The 21,595-nt window shown below is 40.5% G+C and overlaps 1 protein-coding gene across 7 annotated transcripts in view; it reads right to left on the reverse strand.

Moving 5' to 3' along the window:
• Window positions 1-21,595, reverse strand: part of col11a1a (collagen, type XI, alpha 1a) — a 149,113-nt gene that overhangs the window by 93,961 nt on the left and 33,557 nt on the right. For 5 of the 7 annotated variants that reach the window (XM_034706183.1, XM_034706184.1, XM_034706186.1 and 2 more), the window contains 5 exons: window positions 19,662-19,826; window positions 18,998-19,211; window positions 14,382-14,544; window positions 2,863-2,991; window positions 279-371 (listed from right to left, as the gene is read on the reverse strand). In XM_034706183.1, coding sequence (XP_034562074.1) covers window positions 279-371; window positions 2,863-2,991; window positions 14,382-14,544; window positions 18,998-19,211; window positions 19,662-19,826 — 764 coding nt within the window. The remainder of the gene's footprint in view (window positions 1-278; window positions 372-2,862; window positions 2,992-14,381; window positions 14,545-18,997; window positions 19,212-19,661; window positions 19,827-21,595) is intronic. The other 2 variants (XM_034706188.1, XM_034706185.1) reach the window with 1 other exon arrangement.

A 21,595-nucleotide genomic window follows, 5' to 3' on the forward strand; every position in this document is an offset into this window, starting at 1 on the left:
AATTCACTCATCTTTTGATAGAAGCCCTATAAATATTTTTTACTACTGGGTTGTTCGGGTCAGTAGCTTACAGGTATAGAGTTTGATCACCCAGCCCTAATCATGACATCTAGATTATTCCTTAATCTTTGAATAAATTGGGGAATTTAACAAGTTCTCTCACTTGGAGTGCACGTAAACATAACAATGAGACACAAAGATACACCAGACAAAGACTGACTGCTGACTGACACGAAGAGACATTACAGCAAACTTCTTCTTTTCCTTTTTTCATTTACCTGTGGGTCAGAATATTCATCGGTTGGAATGGTGTCAGTTGCTCCTTCAGAGTAATCATAGAACTGAGAGTAATCTAAATCATCAGTAGTGTACTAGAGAGGTAAAGAGAGAGAGACAGAGAGAGAGACAGAGAGAGGGGATGAAGGGAGGTCTGCGAGTTAGTTAGCATTAGCATCAAGGATGAAGCAAAAAGATGATACATGGAATATCATCTTGAGCATCCTGCATGTTCAAACTGTTAATGGCAAATAATTCATACAATTATTTAAACTGTTAGAGGCAAAAAAAACACAAGTAAATATTTTAATAATACACCTTTGAATAATCTAAACCAAGTGTTACTGCACTTCCGCATGATGGTCTAAATCTGGAGAACAAATGAGTAAATCCATGCTGAGAGAAGCAGCATGGGTCTACAAACATGTAAGCAGATGGATGTTTAAAAGCTCGTAAAACAGGAAAACAACAGGGAGAGCTCAAAGACTAAAACACCAGCTGCATTTCAGGGATATCGTAATGGAACTTTTCCCACTGCAGGCATGTAAATTACAGTCTTCAGGGCTGCAGGTGATTAAAGGGGTCTGATTTAAAGAAAGTGCAAACTTGTTTAGTTATCTACTTTTGTAGAAGTTCCTTATCAAGGAGGTAAAAATAAACCTACACAGTATAATTATATATCACGAGAGGATGTGAAAGGAAAACTCTGACATGTACAGTCATAAAAGTTTATCACTTCATGCTGCAGCTTGGAAGTGAAGTCTTAACATGATATCATAAGTAACTGATTAAAAATGATGGGATGTTTGGCAGCATGTGCTTCCAAAGTGTTGAATCAATCAAACATATCTGAACCTTCAATATTCAACTGGCACCGACCTATCATGAGTCAACGATGCAGATTTATAAGCTGTCAGTGTCCATCAAATTTCCACTGTGTTGCATATAATCATCTTAATGATTAATGGATGGATTCAGATGAAGTGTAAACCTGTTGCACTTCAGCCATGCAGATTAAAGTCAAAATCAGTTACATAATCCACAGCGTCCTCGGCTGCCTGGTCTTGTTTTCAACTCGTGCATGAAAACGAGTGAACGTGAGCAGGCGGGGTTAATGAGCTTTTATTTATTTATTGCATTCTTAAAGAGTAATTCTGTTTTGAATCGGGGCACTATTGTTGTTTTGCATTAATCTAAATGATTTCGAGGTATGACAAGTTTTGGGATTGTTCCAGATTGCTGCAGCCTGCAGCAGTGAAACAGGCTGTAATGGCTGCAACACTTTCCTTTAGGGCAAATGTGCAAGATCAGAGTGCGTCCACTGAAAGTTTTTAACACTGGCAATCTTCCATTGTTATTTAAAATGTCTGACACCATAACAGAAAGGATGCCTGCAGAGTTTTTAAGGTGACATTTTATTAAAAGATGAACCGCATCGCTCTTTTCAAAGCCACCAAACTCCATTCAGAAAATTAGTGATTGTACAAAACATGGGACTTGCTAGTATACCTCTGCCTTGATTGGTTATTTGTGTAAGTGTATTACTTTGATGTTTTGAATGCTTGGTTCTGATCCTACACAGTATTTGTATGACACATAACACAAACATAACCAAAGGAGGCAGACCAGCAACCCCTGTCTATGTAAGATCACTGCTTTTGTTAATGGAGTCTGGTGTATTTAAAAGGAGTGATGAAACCCTTATTCATTTTCAATAAAAGAGAATTTCACTGGATGTTATGGTTAAAAAAACATCTGTTTCTGAAGGGATCCTTTCAGTAATGTTGTCAGATGTTTAAGATAACACTGAGCCATGCTGCCGTTATAACCAAATGGTTAGCTGCAGGCTGGCGCAATCAACTTCCGAAATTTGACCAATGGGAACAGAAACTTCTTCAACCTTTTAGTCATTTAGATCCAAATATATGCAAAACAAAAAAATACCCAGATGTAAAATGCAGGAATTCAACTTTAAGTGTCAAAAAGATATCTGAGAAACAGAGAAGGAGGTCAAATAGGGGAGCCTTATTTGCTACTTTCACGGTAACTTCAAAATGAACTGAACTCGGCTGGCTTCAATCATAACTGTGACACTCTGAAAAGTAGATAACCATTAAAGATCACAGCTGCTGCACCATGGGTTAAGGTGCAAGTCTTGCCACACCTTTCATCAGAGACATGGCAGCAGGTATTTTACCTCTGACAGCTGATGGAAAACACCTGTCATGACATCACTGATTGGGGTGTGGTCAGATGTGCACTATGCATTTCAACTATAGATCTAAGGATCCACTATAATGATGCAATGCACAGTAAGTCTTTAAATGTAGGTGCCACATTTGCTATAAAAGCTGTGCATACATGTAAGGTTGAAGTGAAAAACCTGCTAAGTTGGAAACAAAAATAGCCCTGATGTTAATCAATTAAAACATAAAATGAATTTTAAAACAAATTAACGAAGGCTGCTAAATGTCCAGAAAAGAAAAACCAGTGAAAGGCGCTTCCCTGAATGTCTCAGAAAACACAAGTCGCAAACATTTAAAATGAGCGTAATTAGGTTAAAGAGAAGCTTCCTAGTTGTCTGACCTCGAGTTCCTCTGGCTCCTGGGCCTGCAGGGAGTCCCTGTGGGGGGTTTCACAGTCTGGGCTGTAGTGTTCACAGTAGTCATACGCTGCTTTGGGGTCAGCCACAATCATCAGCTGCTGGATGTCACCCTGCAGGACACAGAGGAAGAAAGTGGAGTCAGAGGCAGGAGTACAACCAGCCATGTGTTCTTCCATGACAGTAGAAAATATAAATACATGTATATAATATTATAAATCCCTATTTACAAAGAACACCAGCAACAGACTAGTAAAGTCTGCACAGACAACATAGCCGTGCCTGATCTTGCAAACACACATGCTGGATGAAGTGGCACACATGTAAATCTTTGATAGCAGATGTGATCTCTGAGCTGCCGTACACTTATATAGTCGGGGAGAATAAACCCCCCCTCCTGTATGATTAAACAGCTTGACACACACCCCACAGAGTCCACACACTCTGTCTGCAGGGAGGTTCAGACAGCAGGTAAATTATTATTATCAGCGCCAGGGTTTACCTCAGGAAATCAAATAAACATGTATCATCAGGACACAGGTAACAGCTGGCAGGAGCATGCAAGCTGCAGTTCAACACCCTGTTTATCGTATTTAGACCAACAGTAAAGGCCAGTACAGTTTTTTACCTTTACCCTTAAGAACTCTTTTTAAGCATGTTTGCTGCTGTTGGGCTGAAACCTCATATCTCCAGAACTATAGCTTTTAAGGAACTTTAAAAAAACACTGAACAGGATTTAGTCACAAGCTCATTTTAGTGCTTTTCATTGGCTGTAATTGTGTAATGCCCACAGGCACTAAAGGTGACCAAAAACATACATTTTTGAAAAATAAATAATGAAATATGGAGACACAAGGTTTCTGTCTGACAGCAGCAAACGTGAAACATGGACAATGGCTCAATAACGTCAACTACTGGTTTCAGAAAAGCTGTTTTGAAGCTAAAGGATGGGGGTCGCCATGTTGGAAATGCTGACACCACCTAACTTTAGGTCAGTTTAGAAACAGACAAAGAGGTGGAGCTGAGGTATTAAAGCCCTCATGCCCGTCAGTCTGTCAACTCAGTGTTGCCCTTTGTTATGCAGATCTATGCATAAGTCTTAGCCTAAAAAGTCTTCAGCACAGATGAGTTGTAAAAAACAAACACCAAGCACTTCTATTCTGAAAACGTGAAGCAAATGTGACCACATGGTTTCTTTCAGACAGACACTGAATTTCAGAGGGGACAGTATTAAAGAGGAAGATATACACGTAGGTCAAAACAGACAATAGAATGGCTGTGTCTGAATACCCTTAAAAAAGCCCACAGGACAAAGCAAAATCATGCAAATCTCAGACATGGTTTGAGAAAGTCACTCCAACCACATTGTTCTGTGTCTGTTACAATGTGACCCCACAAAGCTTGACACCATTCCAGCTCTGTCTCGCCTTGTTATCAGTCCCTAAAACCAAAGCACACGGCTCACTGCGAACACATTTTGGAAAGCATCTGGATTTCCTTTGGAGTCTCTAATTGCTTGAACGCTGCTCCTGGAGGCTGCTTTTTAAGCCTGTATACACATTGCAGAGACAGCGGAGGGGGGTTCTTGGAAGGTGGATGACGGGGCATGTCTTTGGTGAGGATGTTTGACAGGCGAGCACATGGAGATGCCTGAGCCCGGAGGTAAAATCCATCAGGGACACTATACATTGAAAAGCAGAATAGACGATTGGCAGAGAAACACAGGAGAAATGAAGCAGGCTGCAACTTGTCAAGAGAATGCGTGTGTGTGTGTGTGTCTCCTCCCTGTGTTAAAACCACATCTATGGATCCTTAACATGTACCTCAGTGTAAACATCCATGTGCTAAGGCTTGTCCCAAGAGAAACAAGAAGCTCTTTGAAACTTTCTCCATGTAACCATCCATCAACATCTTGCTGCAGAGTTTCAGTTTGACAGTCAGAGATTCCTACCTGCGAGCCTCTGAGGGGAGGGAGTGCTGCTTTGAGTTGATTCCTCTCACCCGTTGAAGGCATATCTCACAGTAAAAGCCTATACTGTCAGTCCTATATGTGAGACACAGTGAACCTGGAACAGGATAACAAGCTCTAGCTGAGCTTTGAAGAGCAGTGAATTCAAAAACTTCCTTTAACCTACCAGAAAATGTCTGATAATAATAAAAATTAGAGCCCTTAAATTAGAGACTTGTGGGAAATTCTTCTTTGTGAAGGCAGAAACTGTCACATTGGCTTCCTAATTGAGTGTTATCAGTTGCTTCTGTGATTGGTCAAGCCCCTATCATGTGACCATTGTCCAGAGGATGACAAACAGCACCCTTATCTCCAGTAATGCACATGTGTAGCAGCGATATAACCAAGCACAGAAGCGGGATGACTTCCCACCATCACACCTCTGAGACATTCATACTGCAGGGGAGGGGCATAACTTGAACTGGCATTATAATAAGGGCTTGTATCAGCATTGACTAGCAGAGGTTAACTCGACTCGAATAACTAATAATAACAAGCTCTGTTGACTTTGTTGTCTGTAACGGCTGCAGTTGTGTAGATACATACATCATCCTGCTACATGCACTAGAGGTAATGTATTTAATAATTCAAGTGGCTTGAGTCCAGCAGCATCATTGGGGAACCTGCACTTATTCTGTGTGGGCCTATGAGTGTAGATGGTGTTGTTAAATGCAGTTACATGCATGCAAGAGATTAGTTTTTAAATGGTGCAAAAACACACAGGAGGTTGGAGCATGGTGGAACCCTAAGGTGAGAAAAAATCAACAACCCTCTCATGTGCATGTAGTAAATATAGTAGCTATGATAATAATAATAATGATAATAAATTGTATTTCTAAAGCACTTTTCTGATAACTCAAAGACACTGCACAGAGGATAAAACATCATATAAAACAACAGATTAATAAAAATAGGAATAAAATACATTTATAAGCAATCACACGTTAAAAGCAGTTCTAAATTATTGGGTTTTGGGGTTTTGATGAGTGATTTGAAGGTGGACAGGTTGGGGCCGTTTCTAATGTTTGGTGGTAAGGTGTACCAGAGGGTGGGGGCGGCGACAGGAAAGGCTCTATCCCCCCAAATATTGAGCTGTTTAGCCATGCTGGAAACTTAAGGGCAACAGCAAATGTGGCAAAAGTTACCCTAAAAGCTCTTGAATTGACATTTTACATCTGGCTTCACTATCAGATTTAACAAAAAATTCAAGATTGGATTATATTTTCTTATAACAGCATTCTTTCTGTGGCAATCATTCCTTTAAACTTAGGAAAACCAAACACAGTTGTTATTTCAGGGAGCCAAACTGAGAGAACAGGTGATTCTAATGATTTGTGTCCATGCTGCAAGAATTACAGACCACAACATGAAATATATTCTATCACTAAACTTCTGCTCCCTTTAAATGTTCCTCCGCTCTGGTGATAAAGAGACATAACTGACCCACAGAGCGAGCACTGGGCAGCTGTAAAACTGGGTGCCAGGTCTTTACAGTCGTCAGTCGTGTGTTTGTGTGTGTGTGTGTGCAGGCCGGACACAGAAAGAGAGATCAAGCCTTGCCCTGAGTCAAGTTGGCATGTAGTACCTCATGTGTCACCCTAAGACCAACACTGAATGCTTGAACCCTGCATAGAGTCAGCTCTAATTAGTCTGAGAGTCACCCGTCTGCACACAAATAGGAACACTGTGTTTCCACCCTGCGTACAAGATCAGCACAACTGGGACTGTTTACTGGCACACTCAATAATAAATACTCATAGAAAAAGGACTAAATGATCACTACCTGCAGGTATGTTTGATGCATAAAACTAATCAGATCTTTCAGTTATGGAGGGCTGACTTTGAAAAGAACCAAAAAATGACCTTTAGGCTTGTGAATTTCACCATATTTACAGTATCAACCATTTTCTACAAGGAATAACACTCCTTTGATTGAGATTTTTCACTTCAAAGTGCACTATTGAGAACAAAATAAGATTGCAGATGAGTCACCAACTAAACAAGACAAAAGGCCAGAGAGAACCTGGTGTCGTCTCAGAGAGGGAACACCAAGTGGGCTCCAGAGACAGACGGGCAGGGATTTAGAGCGAGCAGCTGGGATGGTAAAAGATGTTTTGTGCAGGGTAACACCTGGGGAGAGTTTAGGCTGAGTCTCAGGGCCTGTCTTCCATTGTGGACTTGCTGAGATAAAAAGCCCCTGGCAACTTGGAGCAAAGCCAGAGCTGCAAAATATGCCCCTGCCGGCTACAGGAGAGCAGAGTACAGCACAGAAACAAGCTCAAGAGGCTGTGTTTTAATGACGGTGGTGTCAGAAGGTAACGAGGAGAGACAGAGGCTGAAAGAGGGGTCAAGATCAACAGCTGAGACTCTGAATCCTTGCAGAAGTTTCTCTTGCTTATTTTGTCATGCACTGTTGAAAATGTTCTCCTGAAGTGGAGCGTCAGATAAAGTATTTAAATGCATCAGTAACATTTGAAAACATGTACATGCATGTCAGGATCAGACGAAGTGATCCTAGAGATACAATTGCTGTTTTTGTTAATGAAGTTTGGTGACCTTTAAAGCAGAGCTATGTAACACAGTCTTCTTCCTCTTAACTTCTAGTTGTATCTGTGTAGGGATCCTTTCTATAATACTGTCACACCCTTAATAATCTGAGCCTGTGGGTGACAAACACCTTTATCAGACACACTTTGATAGGGTGCATTGAAAGTAATATTCCAATTTTTTTTAACTTTTTATTCCCTTCGACCTTAAAATATCTTAACAAAACTAGGGATGCACCATTCCTACTTTTTAGGTCCGGATGCCGATATGGATACCAGGGCTTTGGTATCTACCGATACTAGCCGATCCAATCCTGGTATTGATTTAACAATCTCTATTCCTTAATGTGAGGATAGAGTCATGTTTTGGCAACATCAGGCTTTTCTGACTTTGTAAACCAAAATAAAAATGAACATTATTAAACTGACAGTATCAGTATTAAAGAGATTATAAATGTGTACCAGCAGTCTGGTCAGTTAATCTTCACAACCAATAGATATTGTAATCACAGAAAAGCATAGAACTGAGATGAATAGATCTGCTGCACTACATATTGGCCCCTTGTCACTGATATCCGATATAGCTTTTTGAGTCCGATTCAGCCGATATCCGATACCAGGATCGGATCGGTGCATCCCTTCGCAAAACATGAAGCCAAGAAAGTAACGATACTAGATGCCTGTACAGAGATCATGACATCACTTTAATCACTATCCACCTTGACCTCATTCTGACCACAAGGCACCATGGGGTAAAATTACACATGGACAGGTTTGAAGGTTACAGCTGGGCATACAAGAGGAACTGCATGTAGACACACAAACAGAAGTATGTACTTTTCTGGGATCAACCTCTCTTTTTTCTTGTCTTCACTAAAATCCTGCTGTATACTGTAATTAAAGGGCATCCCAGACAAAATCAAAACAAAGCAGTCGTCACCATTGCTCCTTTGACATGCCTTTGCCCAGGGCAACATACCTTTTGTGTAACCACAGCTAACTATAATTAGACAGCCCCTTACGACAATTAGCCACTCCCCCAGAGTCTATACAGTAGAGTGTCAAGAGAACAGGGTCACTGTTTTTAAGACTACAACAAGGCTGCAGGTGAGATGATTTCCCATCATGCTCCTAGTGAGAATTACAAGAAAATTGAACAAAAGGTCAGAAACAGCTTTGGCCCACAGCTTGCCTTGTGTTTGCAGAGGTTTGTGTTATCTGCAGTGATTTAAGGTGTAACGTTGGGTGGGTTAGCATCATGAGTTAGCAGGCATCCAAATATTTTTCAAAGTTTCATGGGAGGCTTTTCACTTTTATTAGGAAAATGTGCAGCAAGTGGTCAAGGCCAGGGGCTGAACCAGCGATCCCTTTATACATTGGGTGTGCTCTGTAACCACTGACCTAAAGTAACACCATTCTTCCCTTCCTTCCTACCAATAACTTTCACAGATTCCATAGGCTTAGCTCATGTGGGTTAATACCTGTGCTTATAGCAAATGAGCATACAATTATGGTGTCACATTCAGTGCAGACACGGTGACAGCAGCTCTCTTCACAGTTCCCTCCATGCTTACTATCTTCCTGGTTTGATGCTGGAGAGAGCGCTCCTATTGGTTAATAGCAATGTTCAGATCATTAAACCAACAGGACCAACAAGTGATGGTATTAAACAGGTTTTATCGTGACAAAAAGACAATCACAAACCAATTGCAGCTGTTATACTAATTCAAAACCATCATATTCTATTATGATTAGGCAAAACAGAATAAGGAAGTGCTCAGTTAACAAGAATAACCGACTAGCTTAACAATATCCATCACAAATGAGGGTTATTTTTAGTCAAGTCTCTGCCAGCACTGTCGGTGTTGAATAGAGCCCCTCAGCCCTGTCTGGTCCTGCAGAGTGTTTGCTGCCCACAAATAGAGCGAGTGGGCAGGTATGTACGCAAGAGTGCTCAATTAAGACAGGTAATGTCGGCCAGGCATGAATAGATGGTCTCATGGATTTGGCACGGCAGGGAGGCCTCAAAGGTGGGGAGGGAAAAGAGGGAGGAGGGGGGGAATATGCAGGGAGACGAGGGGAGGAGGTGAGGAAATGAGGAAGGGCTGACGGGGGCAATGAAAGAGTCCCATTCATCTACACCAGATCCCTGAGCGAAGGTGGTCGCCTCCAACCTGGGGCAGGTATGGCATGAATAGAGGCTTATGAAAAGTGCAGGTCAGCTTATGAAAACAAATATCAGAGTTTTGAAGAAGTAAGAAAATATTTGATTGTTATTAAAAGCATTAATAAACTCCCAACCTGGGAAAACTAAGCTGCAGTAAAAACTATTTTTTTTTTAATTTGTTAAATTTATTTTTTACTTATTGTTTCATTCCTTACATTTTTCTAATGAATCAGCTATGCATAAAACTTTCTTATTGAACTCAAATATGATGACTTCTTCAGATAATAAGAGGAGATCTGCTAAAAGGTTACATTTTCTAGCACGTTTTTTTTGCATAACCGCCATGACAGACTTATTTCCTCATCGGTACCTCTGGGTTTCATGTAGAAAGAGAAGATATTCCCTCCTTCCTCCTATATTTCCCAGAATGCACTGTGCCCTGTGGATCTCTGAGGAGAGCAGGGACAGAGAACAGACAGCAGACCTGTTCCAAAAACTGCACAGAGAAGACCCTGTTAGCTGACTTATGGCTCCTATTTTCAGCCTCAGTGGACGCACTGTTTCAGACACACGCTGGCTCCGGCTCTCTCTCATAAACCTAATCAAAACTGACTGCAGATATGAAGCAAATCTGCTTATAACACTCTGTACCTACAAAAATAGTCCCCGAATCCTCTTGGTTGAGTAACATGATACAGTAATCTCAGTCACACTACAATTGAATATCAGCAACACGCATGCCACAAACTGTTTTTGTCAACTTAGATGAAATCAATTTAAAGCTCCTGCGAGGAGTTTTTAGCTGGACATGACAAACTGAAATTAACAATGATGCCTCGTAATGAGCTGCTAAAGCAAACAAGACCATCAAAACAAAGACAGGTAAAGTCGATGTCGTCATTTTTAGTTCCTGAAGCCTCTGCCTCAGGGTCAATGTCAGAGGAATTGATTCACAGCATGTTTCAGACAGGCTTATTTCTCATATTCCACTGCAGAGTCATGAACAGTCACATGTCCAATTCTAAAGAAACATGTAGTAATTTAGCATCAAAACAGACAGCGGCAATAATAAAGGACAAACATCAAACTTAAGAACCATATCATAATGAGTATCACACAGAAGAGTCTTATGGAGGGGGCTGTTCTCACGACAATGACAATACATTGTAAAGAACAAGACTTTAAAACAGGAGCAGCATCAATCTGTCAAACTCAGCAGCAGAATAAAGACTTCTCATTCCAGCTGCTCGTAAACAAACCTGCGCTCTCTCACCAGCAAACAGCCTATATTTCTCCTCCCCCTCCCCCGCCCTCCACCCTTACAGTGACCTTTACCTCCCACCAGAGAAGACCTAGAGTGTGACAGCAATTTGCTATTGTCTGATTTTATTTACATCTGCCTGACCCTGTGCCAGCCCCAACACCTCTGGATGAACTGTGGGCTAAAGTATTCTTTCAAAATCACTGACTGGGAAGGTGATAACGAATCCTGAATCCAGAAAAGTTTCCTCATTATTTTGACTTGCTTATTTGTCAGTGAAGACAAGCAAAATAGGAGGATGAAGCTTTTATATCTGGCAAGTGATGCTATTGTAAAAATGATGTATGCCTGCATTTACTACAGGGTCCAGCAGCATGGTCCTACTTTTCAGTTGATTTACTCCCTCAGTAAACATATTCCTAGTGTGTTTGTGGTCTCAATCTCTAGTTTCAAATCTTCTTCAACTCAGCATGATGTTCATTTGGTAAATCATGATCCCACTTAGAGACAGAGACCAGGAAGGAGGGGAGGATTTAGGGTTGAGCTACCTGGGATTGACAAGTCATAAACAAAGCGACCTAAATTATGTCTTGTGCGTCATTCAGTTGTTCTTACATTTTTTTCAGTAAGCGCATTCAACCTAAAGCATGTTTTTAGCAAGCTGAAGTTAGCATCATAATACATACAAGTTACTATGAATTACAGATGCATCTTGCTAACAAGGCAAGTCAGTGCCAGGGGTGGCACAATGACTGAATTAGCAAACTCTACTCCTCTTTATCTACAAAATTTCCTCCTGTCACCTTTGCCTCCAAAAATACATTTAAAAAATAAAAATAAATGTAATGGTTGTGACCAAAATGATGATCCAAGCTCAGCAAAACTGAGGTTTCAAACAAATGAGTTATGTTACAGCAGCTACAGCCATTTCATAAAGATGAATAATTAGGACCTGGATGAGGAAAATGTTTTCACAATGCCACTTCCTGTACAAAACATCACCACCCCTAGTCAACAGCAAACTGCAAGTGGACATTAACCTGCAAGAAGGACTGAAGGCTGGTGGTGCTAGCTCTGCTAACCCTAGACCTACTCTGTAAACCAATTTGGCATTGTTTACTCACAGACCCTGTGATCCTGTGTTTAGCCCTGTTAAATAAATTGTGCTGTTTCCTGAGAATTTTCTCTTTGATTAGTCACTGCAGAACATCCCACCTCACTAGCACTAGAATTAGCTGATTACATACCAGCTGCTAAACCTACACTCATATCCAGCTCCACCCTCTCATACACATATGGTCACTTTTAGCTCCAAAATAAGAAGATGGTGATAACTAAAAGACAATGGATGACGTCACAGTAGTTCCTTTCACTACAGGGAAAAAATGTATTATCTTTTGTCAGACAAGTCCCCACAAAATGCTGCTTGGGCACCTTCAGAAGTTAGGATAAACTTCATCACTTACACTCAGTTCACATTTTTCAAACAAATGTAAAGCTCTTGGACTCGCCCAGCAGAACGTGAACAATGAAAATCAGTTTAAGCTTGTACTCAGGAACCACCATCTGCCAACTGGGCCAAAACCAACCAACTACTTTTTATATTATTTTCCAGACAAATAAGAAAAGTTTGGATGGGAAAAAATCCAAACCTCTCTTTTTCAAAGGTATAAACTGCTAATATTATGGTTTACAAAAAACATAAATTAAAGGAACTGGCATTGCCAAGTGCAATAACAATGGCTCTCTAAAGAGGATTAACCATAGGGTTTTTTGACACCCTTTTAACCCTTGTTAACTAGCACTGGTAACTCTCTACAGCACATACAGTGGGGAATTACATTGTTGTATTAAACTCTGAACCACAAAATATAACTAACATGAAAGCTGCAAACTTTAGTAGAATGTACTTGCATTATAGGATCAAGATCAGGACACCTTGTTAGATGAAAAGGGGGATTTGACTTTAGGTCAACATTAGAATAAAAGTCAATACAAGACAAGACTTCAGAGAGTCCACTAACTTGTTTAAGTGATTCCTCTCTGGAAATCTCATGACACTAACTGTCTCGAGTTAGAAGTTAAAGAGGAGCTGTAACTAAAGGAGATGAGAGGTTTTTCTAAAAGGCTGTCTGTGCTTTTGAACAAAAACAATAATGGGGTACAAATGGTGGCCAAGCTTTGTGTCAGGTCCAATTAAATTTTCAAAGACATCAAGGTTGAAATATCATGTATTTATGTGCAATTTTATGAACAATAGTTAACTATTTAACAATTGGGAACAGCCCATACCCTTACTACACACATCATCATATGGATATGTATGAGATCTGTGTGATTTCCAGTACAGTAAAAACATTTGACCACTTCCAGATCCACCCTGGTTTTCATCATCTGCACATTCCTGTTTTTGCAGCATCAAAGAGATCTGAGGCTGGGACCAGAACTAAAACCCCCACAGGGGGTTCAGGCAAGAAGTTCAGACACCAGTTAAACTCTGAACACAGTAAATATAACAACTGTACCTTTAGCTGAAACTGTTCAGTCCTTCATTGTTCGTACATAATTTGTGATCAGTACTTCGCTCTCCTGAGGCTGAACAACTTCTTGTTAATTTCACTGTCACTGACAACTTTTCACAGCTGGAATATAAACATCAGAACTGAGGCGCAGCCTTGAAGCCAGTCCCAAAAGTCCAAGCTGTCTTGTGTCAGACTTTTTCTCATCATGCTGTTCTGATAAAATCAAACATGTTTCAGATTGTCAGGAGTTTTTAGTCTTGGCATCATAGACTGTATAAAATATGGACGTAGTATCCGTGACATCACCCATCTGTCTCTGAAGCACTGTTTTGAGACCAGTCGGCGGCGGCAGCCATATTGCTGCTATCGAGTGATTGTGACGTAAAGAGGCGGGCTGTCAGCCTCCTAACCAACAGCTACAGTGTTCCCGCCTGTCAATAAAGTCAGCTGTGCCTCTCATTGGAAGACTCGTAATCTCAATATCTTCTAAATTCCTGCAGTAGAAAAAAATTCACCTCCATACAGTGTGTGCCGATCCAGAAATGACTTCTGGAGCAAGCCTCAAGCGGATCCTCGATGAACTGCAGTTTTTAGCACTTCCGCATTGGACTCGTAATTTTAGACTGGAGGATGCTGCTTGCTTGGCACATGAAACTAGTAAAGTTTAATGATACAAACTATGTGGAAAGTAAAGTTAGCCCCAGATGTGAGCAACAAAACAGTTAGCTCCTGTTAAAGTGAAGTACTGAGGATAAAAGGTATGTCTTGCTAGCAACCTGCTGACTCGTGATGCTATGCTAACATCACAGCCTCTAAATCTAATGCCAATAAGTCAAACCACTGCACACACAAGCACAGTTCGTGTTTTTCCTCTTTGAAATTTCCACCAAGAGTATGATGGGAAACGACCTCAACAGAAATCTAGTCATAGTCCAGGCCTGCAGAGTATGATAAAATCTACAATGTGTGAATACATCATTCAATAAACTAGAACTTTACCTGGAAGACCTCCTCATCCAGGAGTCTTGTGCCGAACACGGTGATGCCATTCACATCGATGGAAGCGTGGTCACTCCTGAGCAGAGGTCTGGTGATCTTCCTCTTGCAGTTGACGATGATGGTGACTGTCTTCTTCTCCACACTGATAGCCACACGGTGCCACCTGGTCAAACACAACAGCAAACACGCACATCAGGAGTCAGGGTCAATGAGTGTGTGTGTGTGTGTGTGTGTGTGTGTGTGTGTGTGTGTGTGTGTGTGTGTGTGTGTGTGTGTGTGTGTGTGTGTGTGTGTGTGTGTGTGGTTAAATCACTGTGAAAGATTTAAATTACTGTGGGGCACAAAGGGCATCTGAAGGCTGCAATCAGAGCATGATGTAACATAATCAACACGCAACAATGAAGACTTTGTGCGGAGAGTTGGGACTCAATAACACAATGATTGTAGGCAGTTTGTGGTGTTTGTTTACATTCTGAGGAAACGTTTTCAGCAGCACAAATAACAGTGAGCAATAAATATAATCTGATCTAAAGAGACAGATGCTCTAAGTGTTGTGCTGTGTGATATGATTCTGCACATAAACAACATGAACTTGAGAGTTTGTCATGATATATTTTGATTGACAGCATCCCTTAATGTAAAGGGTCAATAAGGGTCACACGTGAGTCCGACACCTCCCTTGCCTTTGGACCGTTTGCCTCTGCACTTAAGGGCGATTGCATACCAGGCAGCAGTGGAACACATTCTTGCCCCCACACTCTGGCCCTGTTTAACACGGGATTACACTCATTAAACTCCAAACTTAATCCTCCTTCTGGGTTACTCGGCATGACAGACATGGTGAACATTGTGGAAAGTGTGTGTCAGGATCCAGGAAGGCCTGCCTTGGCAGAGCAGGAGACATACAGTCAAAACATTGTTCTGAGGTGGAAGATGAGACCTGGCACCAGTGTAGCTCAAGACGGCGACATAAGAAGCGTTTATTTACAAGTACACATGTATGTTTTTGACATATGAACATATCTGCATGTAAGTCATGTATCAGGAGAGAAATGTACCCAATTCTTTTCTGAATCATACAGACACATTCCAGAGCAGGCGATGGAGCTTAGAGAAAAAGAAACGTGCAGCACTCCGAGGCTTAACAGTGCAGAATGCAGGATTACTTGTCACCTTATATGGCTGATAGCAAATGTCGACTTCAATGGGTTTAAACCATTTCTCAAACTTTTGAAGTGAATTATGATCAGAGGAAAAGTGACATCGTATTTGAAAAGGCAAATGTAAACACAATCTTTAGAAAATCCTGTTTAAAGAGCTTAAATAAGTTACAACTGACGGTATTCAGTGTAACAAATCCTCCCATTCACCTCACACTCCATTAGTATCAACATTGTGTCGCTCTGTTCAGGCTTGGAGTTTGCTTCTTAGTAACAATGAATACATGTGCAGGGATTTCAGACTGCACACAGACTGACATGTAGTCAACCGGGCTGAGACATGGAATTAGGGCAGTGCAATACATGTGGAAATATGACCACAATCATTGATTTCTATTTGATCAACATCAATGTTTGCCACAAATATTTTGATAATGCTGCCGGTTTAAAGAGTACCATGGAGAGTGACACAGGGAACAAACCTGATAGATCATGAGTTAAACTGATGTAAATGAATAAATAATTACAAAGTATTTAATTAGCTTAATTAGAACGTAATCATTCTTTGAGGTCTCCTTCCCTTAACCCTCCTGTTATGTTTGTGTCTCTGGTACAGCAATAATGGTCCTGGGTCAATTTGACCTAGGGCATATTCAATTATCCAATAGTGTCAGATCCACAAAAAATCCCAATACACCTTTTTTAATCTAATTTTTAACTCCATTACAAACCATTTAAATCAATATTTATTCCATTGGTGTTCTTTAATCCTCACAGATCATGGTTCAATGAGGATAACTCACTCGTTTTTCATTAAAATTAATGTTAAACATTTTTTATATGTACATTGACGAGCCCTAAATACAATAGTTTTACATGACATAGATTTTTGTTTATTTTATTTTAAATTTGGAATTTTCTTTTTTTTTTTATGAAGTGATGTTGATAAATTAACATAACACCTCTTCTGTCACATGCTGCCCAGATTTGTATGCTGCATTCAGCTGGTTTGGAAGGTATATATTGCCTAAAATAGACTTTAAAAAGGGCCAATTTGACCTGCAAACATAACAGGAGGGTTAAAACCAAAAAAAGAACTTGTGATCACAGCCAGTACAGACACAGAATTGAGTCATTTTACTTACAGAATAAGTGTTCATGTGATGGTCTTTGGCAGTAATTTGGGGGCTTCAAGCTGAGCAGATTTCCACATACCACTATTCTAAGACCAAATTCTATATTTTCTCAGTTAAACAGAAAAAAAACGGAGTTTCAGGACAAAATTAGAGTCTTTGTCATGCTTTTCAGCAATTGGGACCTCAGCAGGGGCTGTGAGCTGAGCTGCTGTTAATGTCAGCCTAGGCTGTTTGAGTGTGGTTTCCTTTGATGTTAAGTGTGCTTGGTGTTTAAGTGGCAGATGAATTAACCACTGATATATCCTTTTCTTACAACCAAACAGAACTGTTCATTAAAGTCAATAAAACAAATTAAAGCTAATAGTCTCATGTTCATATTTAGTGTTTCTTGGATGCTTAGAGCTTTTTGGAGTTGCAAGCTGAGCTAATGCCAATGTGTGCAAGGATGTTAGATCTATTTATATCATGTAAATGTTTCCCATAGTTTATTATCATCATCATCAATGTAAATTCTGTCCAAACTCTTATCGAGATTGTTTTCTCGCCCACCCTAGTTACAATGCATCCCGTTAAAAATCTTCTAAAGAGAACAAAGCTACTGAGAGATTGGATCAAAACAATTACACACAAGACAAAACAACACAAACATAAAGTTGGCTTTGTTGCTGAAAGTAAGACTTTTGGAGGATTTGTAAAGCTCCCTTCTATCTTGATAACTGCACTCACACTAAATCTCATTTTGGGTCGGTTTGGGTCACAACAATATTCTGTTGGGATCATGACATCCTTTAAAGGCTGAAAAAACATTTTCATGTTCAGCAAGTTAAGAAGACTAATCGAAAAACAAGAGGAGATGCTACAAACACTATCAAATGATGCTTTTCCCAGCAGCCTGTCTGTTTATTTGTCCCCCCCTTTGCCCCCTGTACATGGGCTCATGTCAGCTAAGCTGAAGCCCTGTATGAGAACTCTGGGATTTTTGGGCCTGGGAGCAGATAATCAGGTTTATGCTAAAAGGTTTGTGGTTGGGCGAGGTCATCCAAGGAAGTAAAAAGGAAGTTTAGCACTGCCTCCTCCCCCTGCGTCCCCCCTCTCTCTAAAATAACAGAGGCAGTGAGTTCATGGATGAGGTCAGGTTGCCCATAGCAGTCCCTGCTGTGCCCCAATAATCCAGTGTCTCTCTGTCTCTGACCTGTCTCTGTGCCTGTGGACCCCTGATGGGACAGATAATCCGGTCATGAGCACCTGTGGTGTACACTGGGAAGATCTGGGATGTTTTCTTGCTTTTTTCATGAAGAGAAAGTTAGTGGAAACCAGATAAAATGAGAGTGTTTAACTGTTTTTGTAGATTCAACTAGTTTTAAGATTATTAAAAAGCCACATAGATTACTCCACTTCTCACAAGAACATAAGTTATTGAACAGAAATACTGAACAACCTGCTCCAATGTTACAAAATGATCCCAGGACTAATGATAAGCACTATTTAGAGCACCTGTTTTGCAGTTATTAGGGGGTTATAACCTATCATTAATCACACAATTTTCACAGCAGGATTATTTGCATTTATTCCTATTCTTTGAACACAAACAGGAAATATTCACCCTTCCAGGAATGTCTGAAAAACTAAGCAACCTCATGTCTGTGTTCATAATGTCAGTCTGAGGAGCACACAGCTGGGTTATTATCCCCTCCTCCTCCATGAACTGTGTCTGGATGAACTGTCCTGCTGCTTCCAGCTACTTGAGGCTGACCAGTGCCCAGTTTGATAACCTGTTAGGTAGGATCAGTACCAGGATTTATCTGAGGGGCGCTGACTATCTGCTTTCTGTTTCAGATGTGGACATATGTCCATCTGTCTCTGCTGAATCTCAGTTTCACTGTATCTAGTAAGTCACACTTAAGGCAGCATAAATCTGGCTTACTAATATACAGCGTTATGAAGCCAAACAAACAGACTTTACTGTGATTTAATGTAAAAGAAACAGGCTGAAAGGATGATGAAATAACTACATCAATATACTGATTTGTAAAAAGTCTGAATTCATGATTTGTCAGGTCTGTGTCTAAGATAAGAAAATAAAATAACCTGCTTGTTTTAAAGTTACTGGTATACTTATTAACTCATATGAAGTCATTTGGTCCTCCAGGCAGATTTTTCCCTTTTGCATCCTCTAGTATCTTCAAACCAGAACCTTAATCCCCTACACCGACTCTAATCCTCTTCCTGCAAACTCAAACACTGACTCCTTCTGAACCAGCCCGCATTGTGATTCCTGGTATGCTAAATGATGTGAGAGGGTGTTTGAGTTTCGACTTACTTTCCGTCAGCGAGGTTGAGATTGCGGAAGAGAGGGTAATCCTCAGGTGCTGGCTTGCCGGTCTGATCCTCATACAGGAAGACAGGTGAGCGCCCCACCTCCACGCCCAGCTGCTGGACTCCCTGCTGGTTGTAAATGGACAACAAGAAGGACTGGAGGCCGGACTTTGGGCGTATTGTGGTCAGGATGGAGAAGTCCTCTGGGAAAACACCTCCTGCACAGACAAAAGAAGAGAGGTAGAAAAGAAAGATAAAGGGTTAACGTTATTGTGAACGAAGACACGATAAAATGAATCATATAATATATTTGTGGCTACCTTTCACTTCAATACAAGTTCTCTGAATATTGAATAAGGTAAGGATAAACTGTACCCAAACATGTGAGGCTCTTTATGTAAGCGTCTTTATCTCTGATTGGTGTAAAGAAATACAACTTTAAGAACAAAAACATCTACAAAGTGTTTTCCAACTCAAGAAAACAACAGAATTATGCTCTCAAGTCTTGTTTAAAGCTACCAAAATCAGCTACAAGTGCAGCCTTCGACTCATCGATGAGATAATACTTTACATGAAAGATCTTAGGGGAAAGAAAAAAATATTTTGCTTAAATCAAAGCATAACGTTTCCATGAGTTATTTGAAAGCAGGAGAAGGAGACTTCCTTACCAGGGAATAGCTGCGTGGTGGGTGCGCTGATCTGGACCACCTTGGCGACTCTGAAAGCTGCGTCGGGGTTTGAAGCTCTTCGGTTTTTGCAAAATCCTGCTGTTTTCGTCACTCCTTCGGGGTAATTTTGAAATTCTAATACTTTTAGCACATCCACTGGCTCTGCTGATGAGGGGAGCAAATGAAACAACAGTCAGGTCAACACAATGGTGTGTGTAGGATACAACTTGTTAGAGGAGGTTCATGACAATGAGCAGTGTATTGAGGATTAGTATATTGACAAATGTATGGTACTATTGCTACTTTTTAAATGTACTCTTGCATCCTGGTCCAGATCTGGTTAATTATTTCCATTAACCACTGTTGGATCCAGGACATCAAGAACAAATAAGATCAACCCATGACTCATTACATACCTTCATCATATCATTATTGAAATTGTATAACCCTGAATTGACTTATTCCTTAAAATTCCCACGTACAGGCTCGCAGACTGCCCTTTCATTCCCAAGATTACAGTGTTTCCTTGGAACACAGGATGCAAGGAAATTATTGGAGATACTGATTTACAGCAGCTGATATTGTAAATGAAAGAACATGAAAACACAAAATATGACAACCCATAACTGCTAGCTGACGATCAGTCCTGTGCTTCATTAGAATAAATTCAAGAATACATTTTATTTGACACACTGCTGATCTGAGTACAGGGTGAGTTTTCTGCTCAGGCTGTTTAAAACTCTAATATCAGAATCAAGAACACTTAAAATCAATCTTTCTGTCAATCTCAGGTGACATATGTGCGTATACGTGTCACTGCGGAACATTTATTCAACTCCCTGGGAGATTTAAATGAACATTTACTCAAAGCTCAACTCTCTTTCAAACAGCACAAGTCTCTGGGAAACGCTCCCTGAGGATCTACAGGCTCATCTGACAGGAAGTGTCTCCGTCAAGGACACCAAAGAACAAAATGAACAATGTGCCAACTGAGGTCTGGTTTTGTAACACCTGGATAGGTTTACCTTGATAAGGGCCACCAGAGGCTCCATTCTCGCCAATCTGATGCACTTTACATAAAGGAGCCAGTGTGGCCTGATGGTACCTAACTATGCTTTTTTATCTAAACACCCTCTCAGTCTAGAACATTAGCCTGGTTTGCGTTATAAGAGGAGACCAAAGTGCTGCAATATAGTGACCCCCTGCGACCTGGGAGATGTTTAACTATGTATGCTCAAATAATGAGGGAGAATTATTGACAAATGGGACCATAAGCACATGCCATATTCATTACACTCTAAAGAGGCCAATCCAAACTTAAAGCTCCAGTGAGGAACTTTCTGTTTGTGTTGATTTTGGCACCACCTGTGGACAGATCTCTTAAGAGATTTTGTGTTGCACAGGTGTAAGTAGTGTTTTCACCTCCTATTATCTTTTAGCAGTCGAATTATCACTCATCAAAAATCTGTGCCGTGGCAAATGTAAGAAAAGTGTTTCTATGACGTGCAGTTGCTAACGTCATTTAACAACCACCCAACAGCAGAAATTTCAGGCGTTAAAAGTAAATATAAACAAATAAATCCACTTCTGCAGGCTCTCATCAATAGGCCATACGTTTTGCTATTGTTGCCTTCAAATGCAAACGTAATTCAATTTCCACTGATATCATTCTGCTTAATAGACATAAAGCAAGTAGGTACTAAGATCAAAGACCTTTGCAAAAGCTTAAATCCATGTCTGACAACAAGAAAGCAGCCCTGCAAAGAGCTTTTGAATATGTAACTAAACAGGCACTACAATGGTGGACTGTTAAATGTAATAACTCTAATCTTTTTTGTTGGGTAAACAAGCATTCTGACGCCTCTAAAGCTGCTGTTTTGATTGGCGTGAGGATGTAAAAACACTCTTTTACTTCTCTAAACAACTGTCTGCTG

Source organism: Notolabrus celidotus, chromosome 17, assembly GCF_009762535.1.
Source record: "Notolabrus celidotus isolate fNotCel1 chromosome 17, fNotCel1.pri, whole genome shotgun sequence".
Lineage (NCBI taxonomy): Eukaryota > Metazoa > Chordata > Actinopteri > Labriformes > Labridae > Notolabrus > Notolabrus celidotus.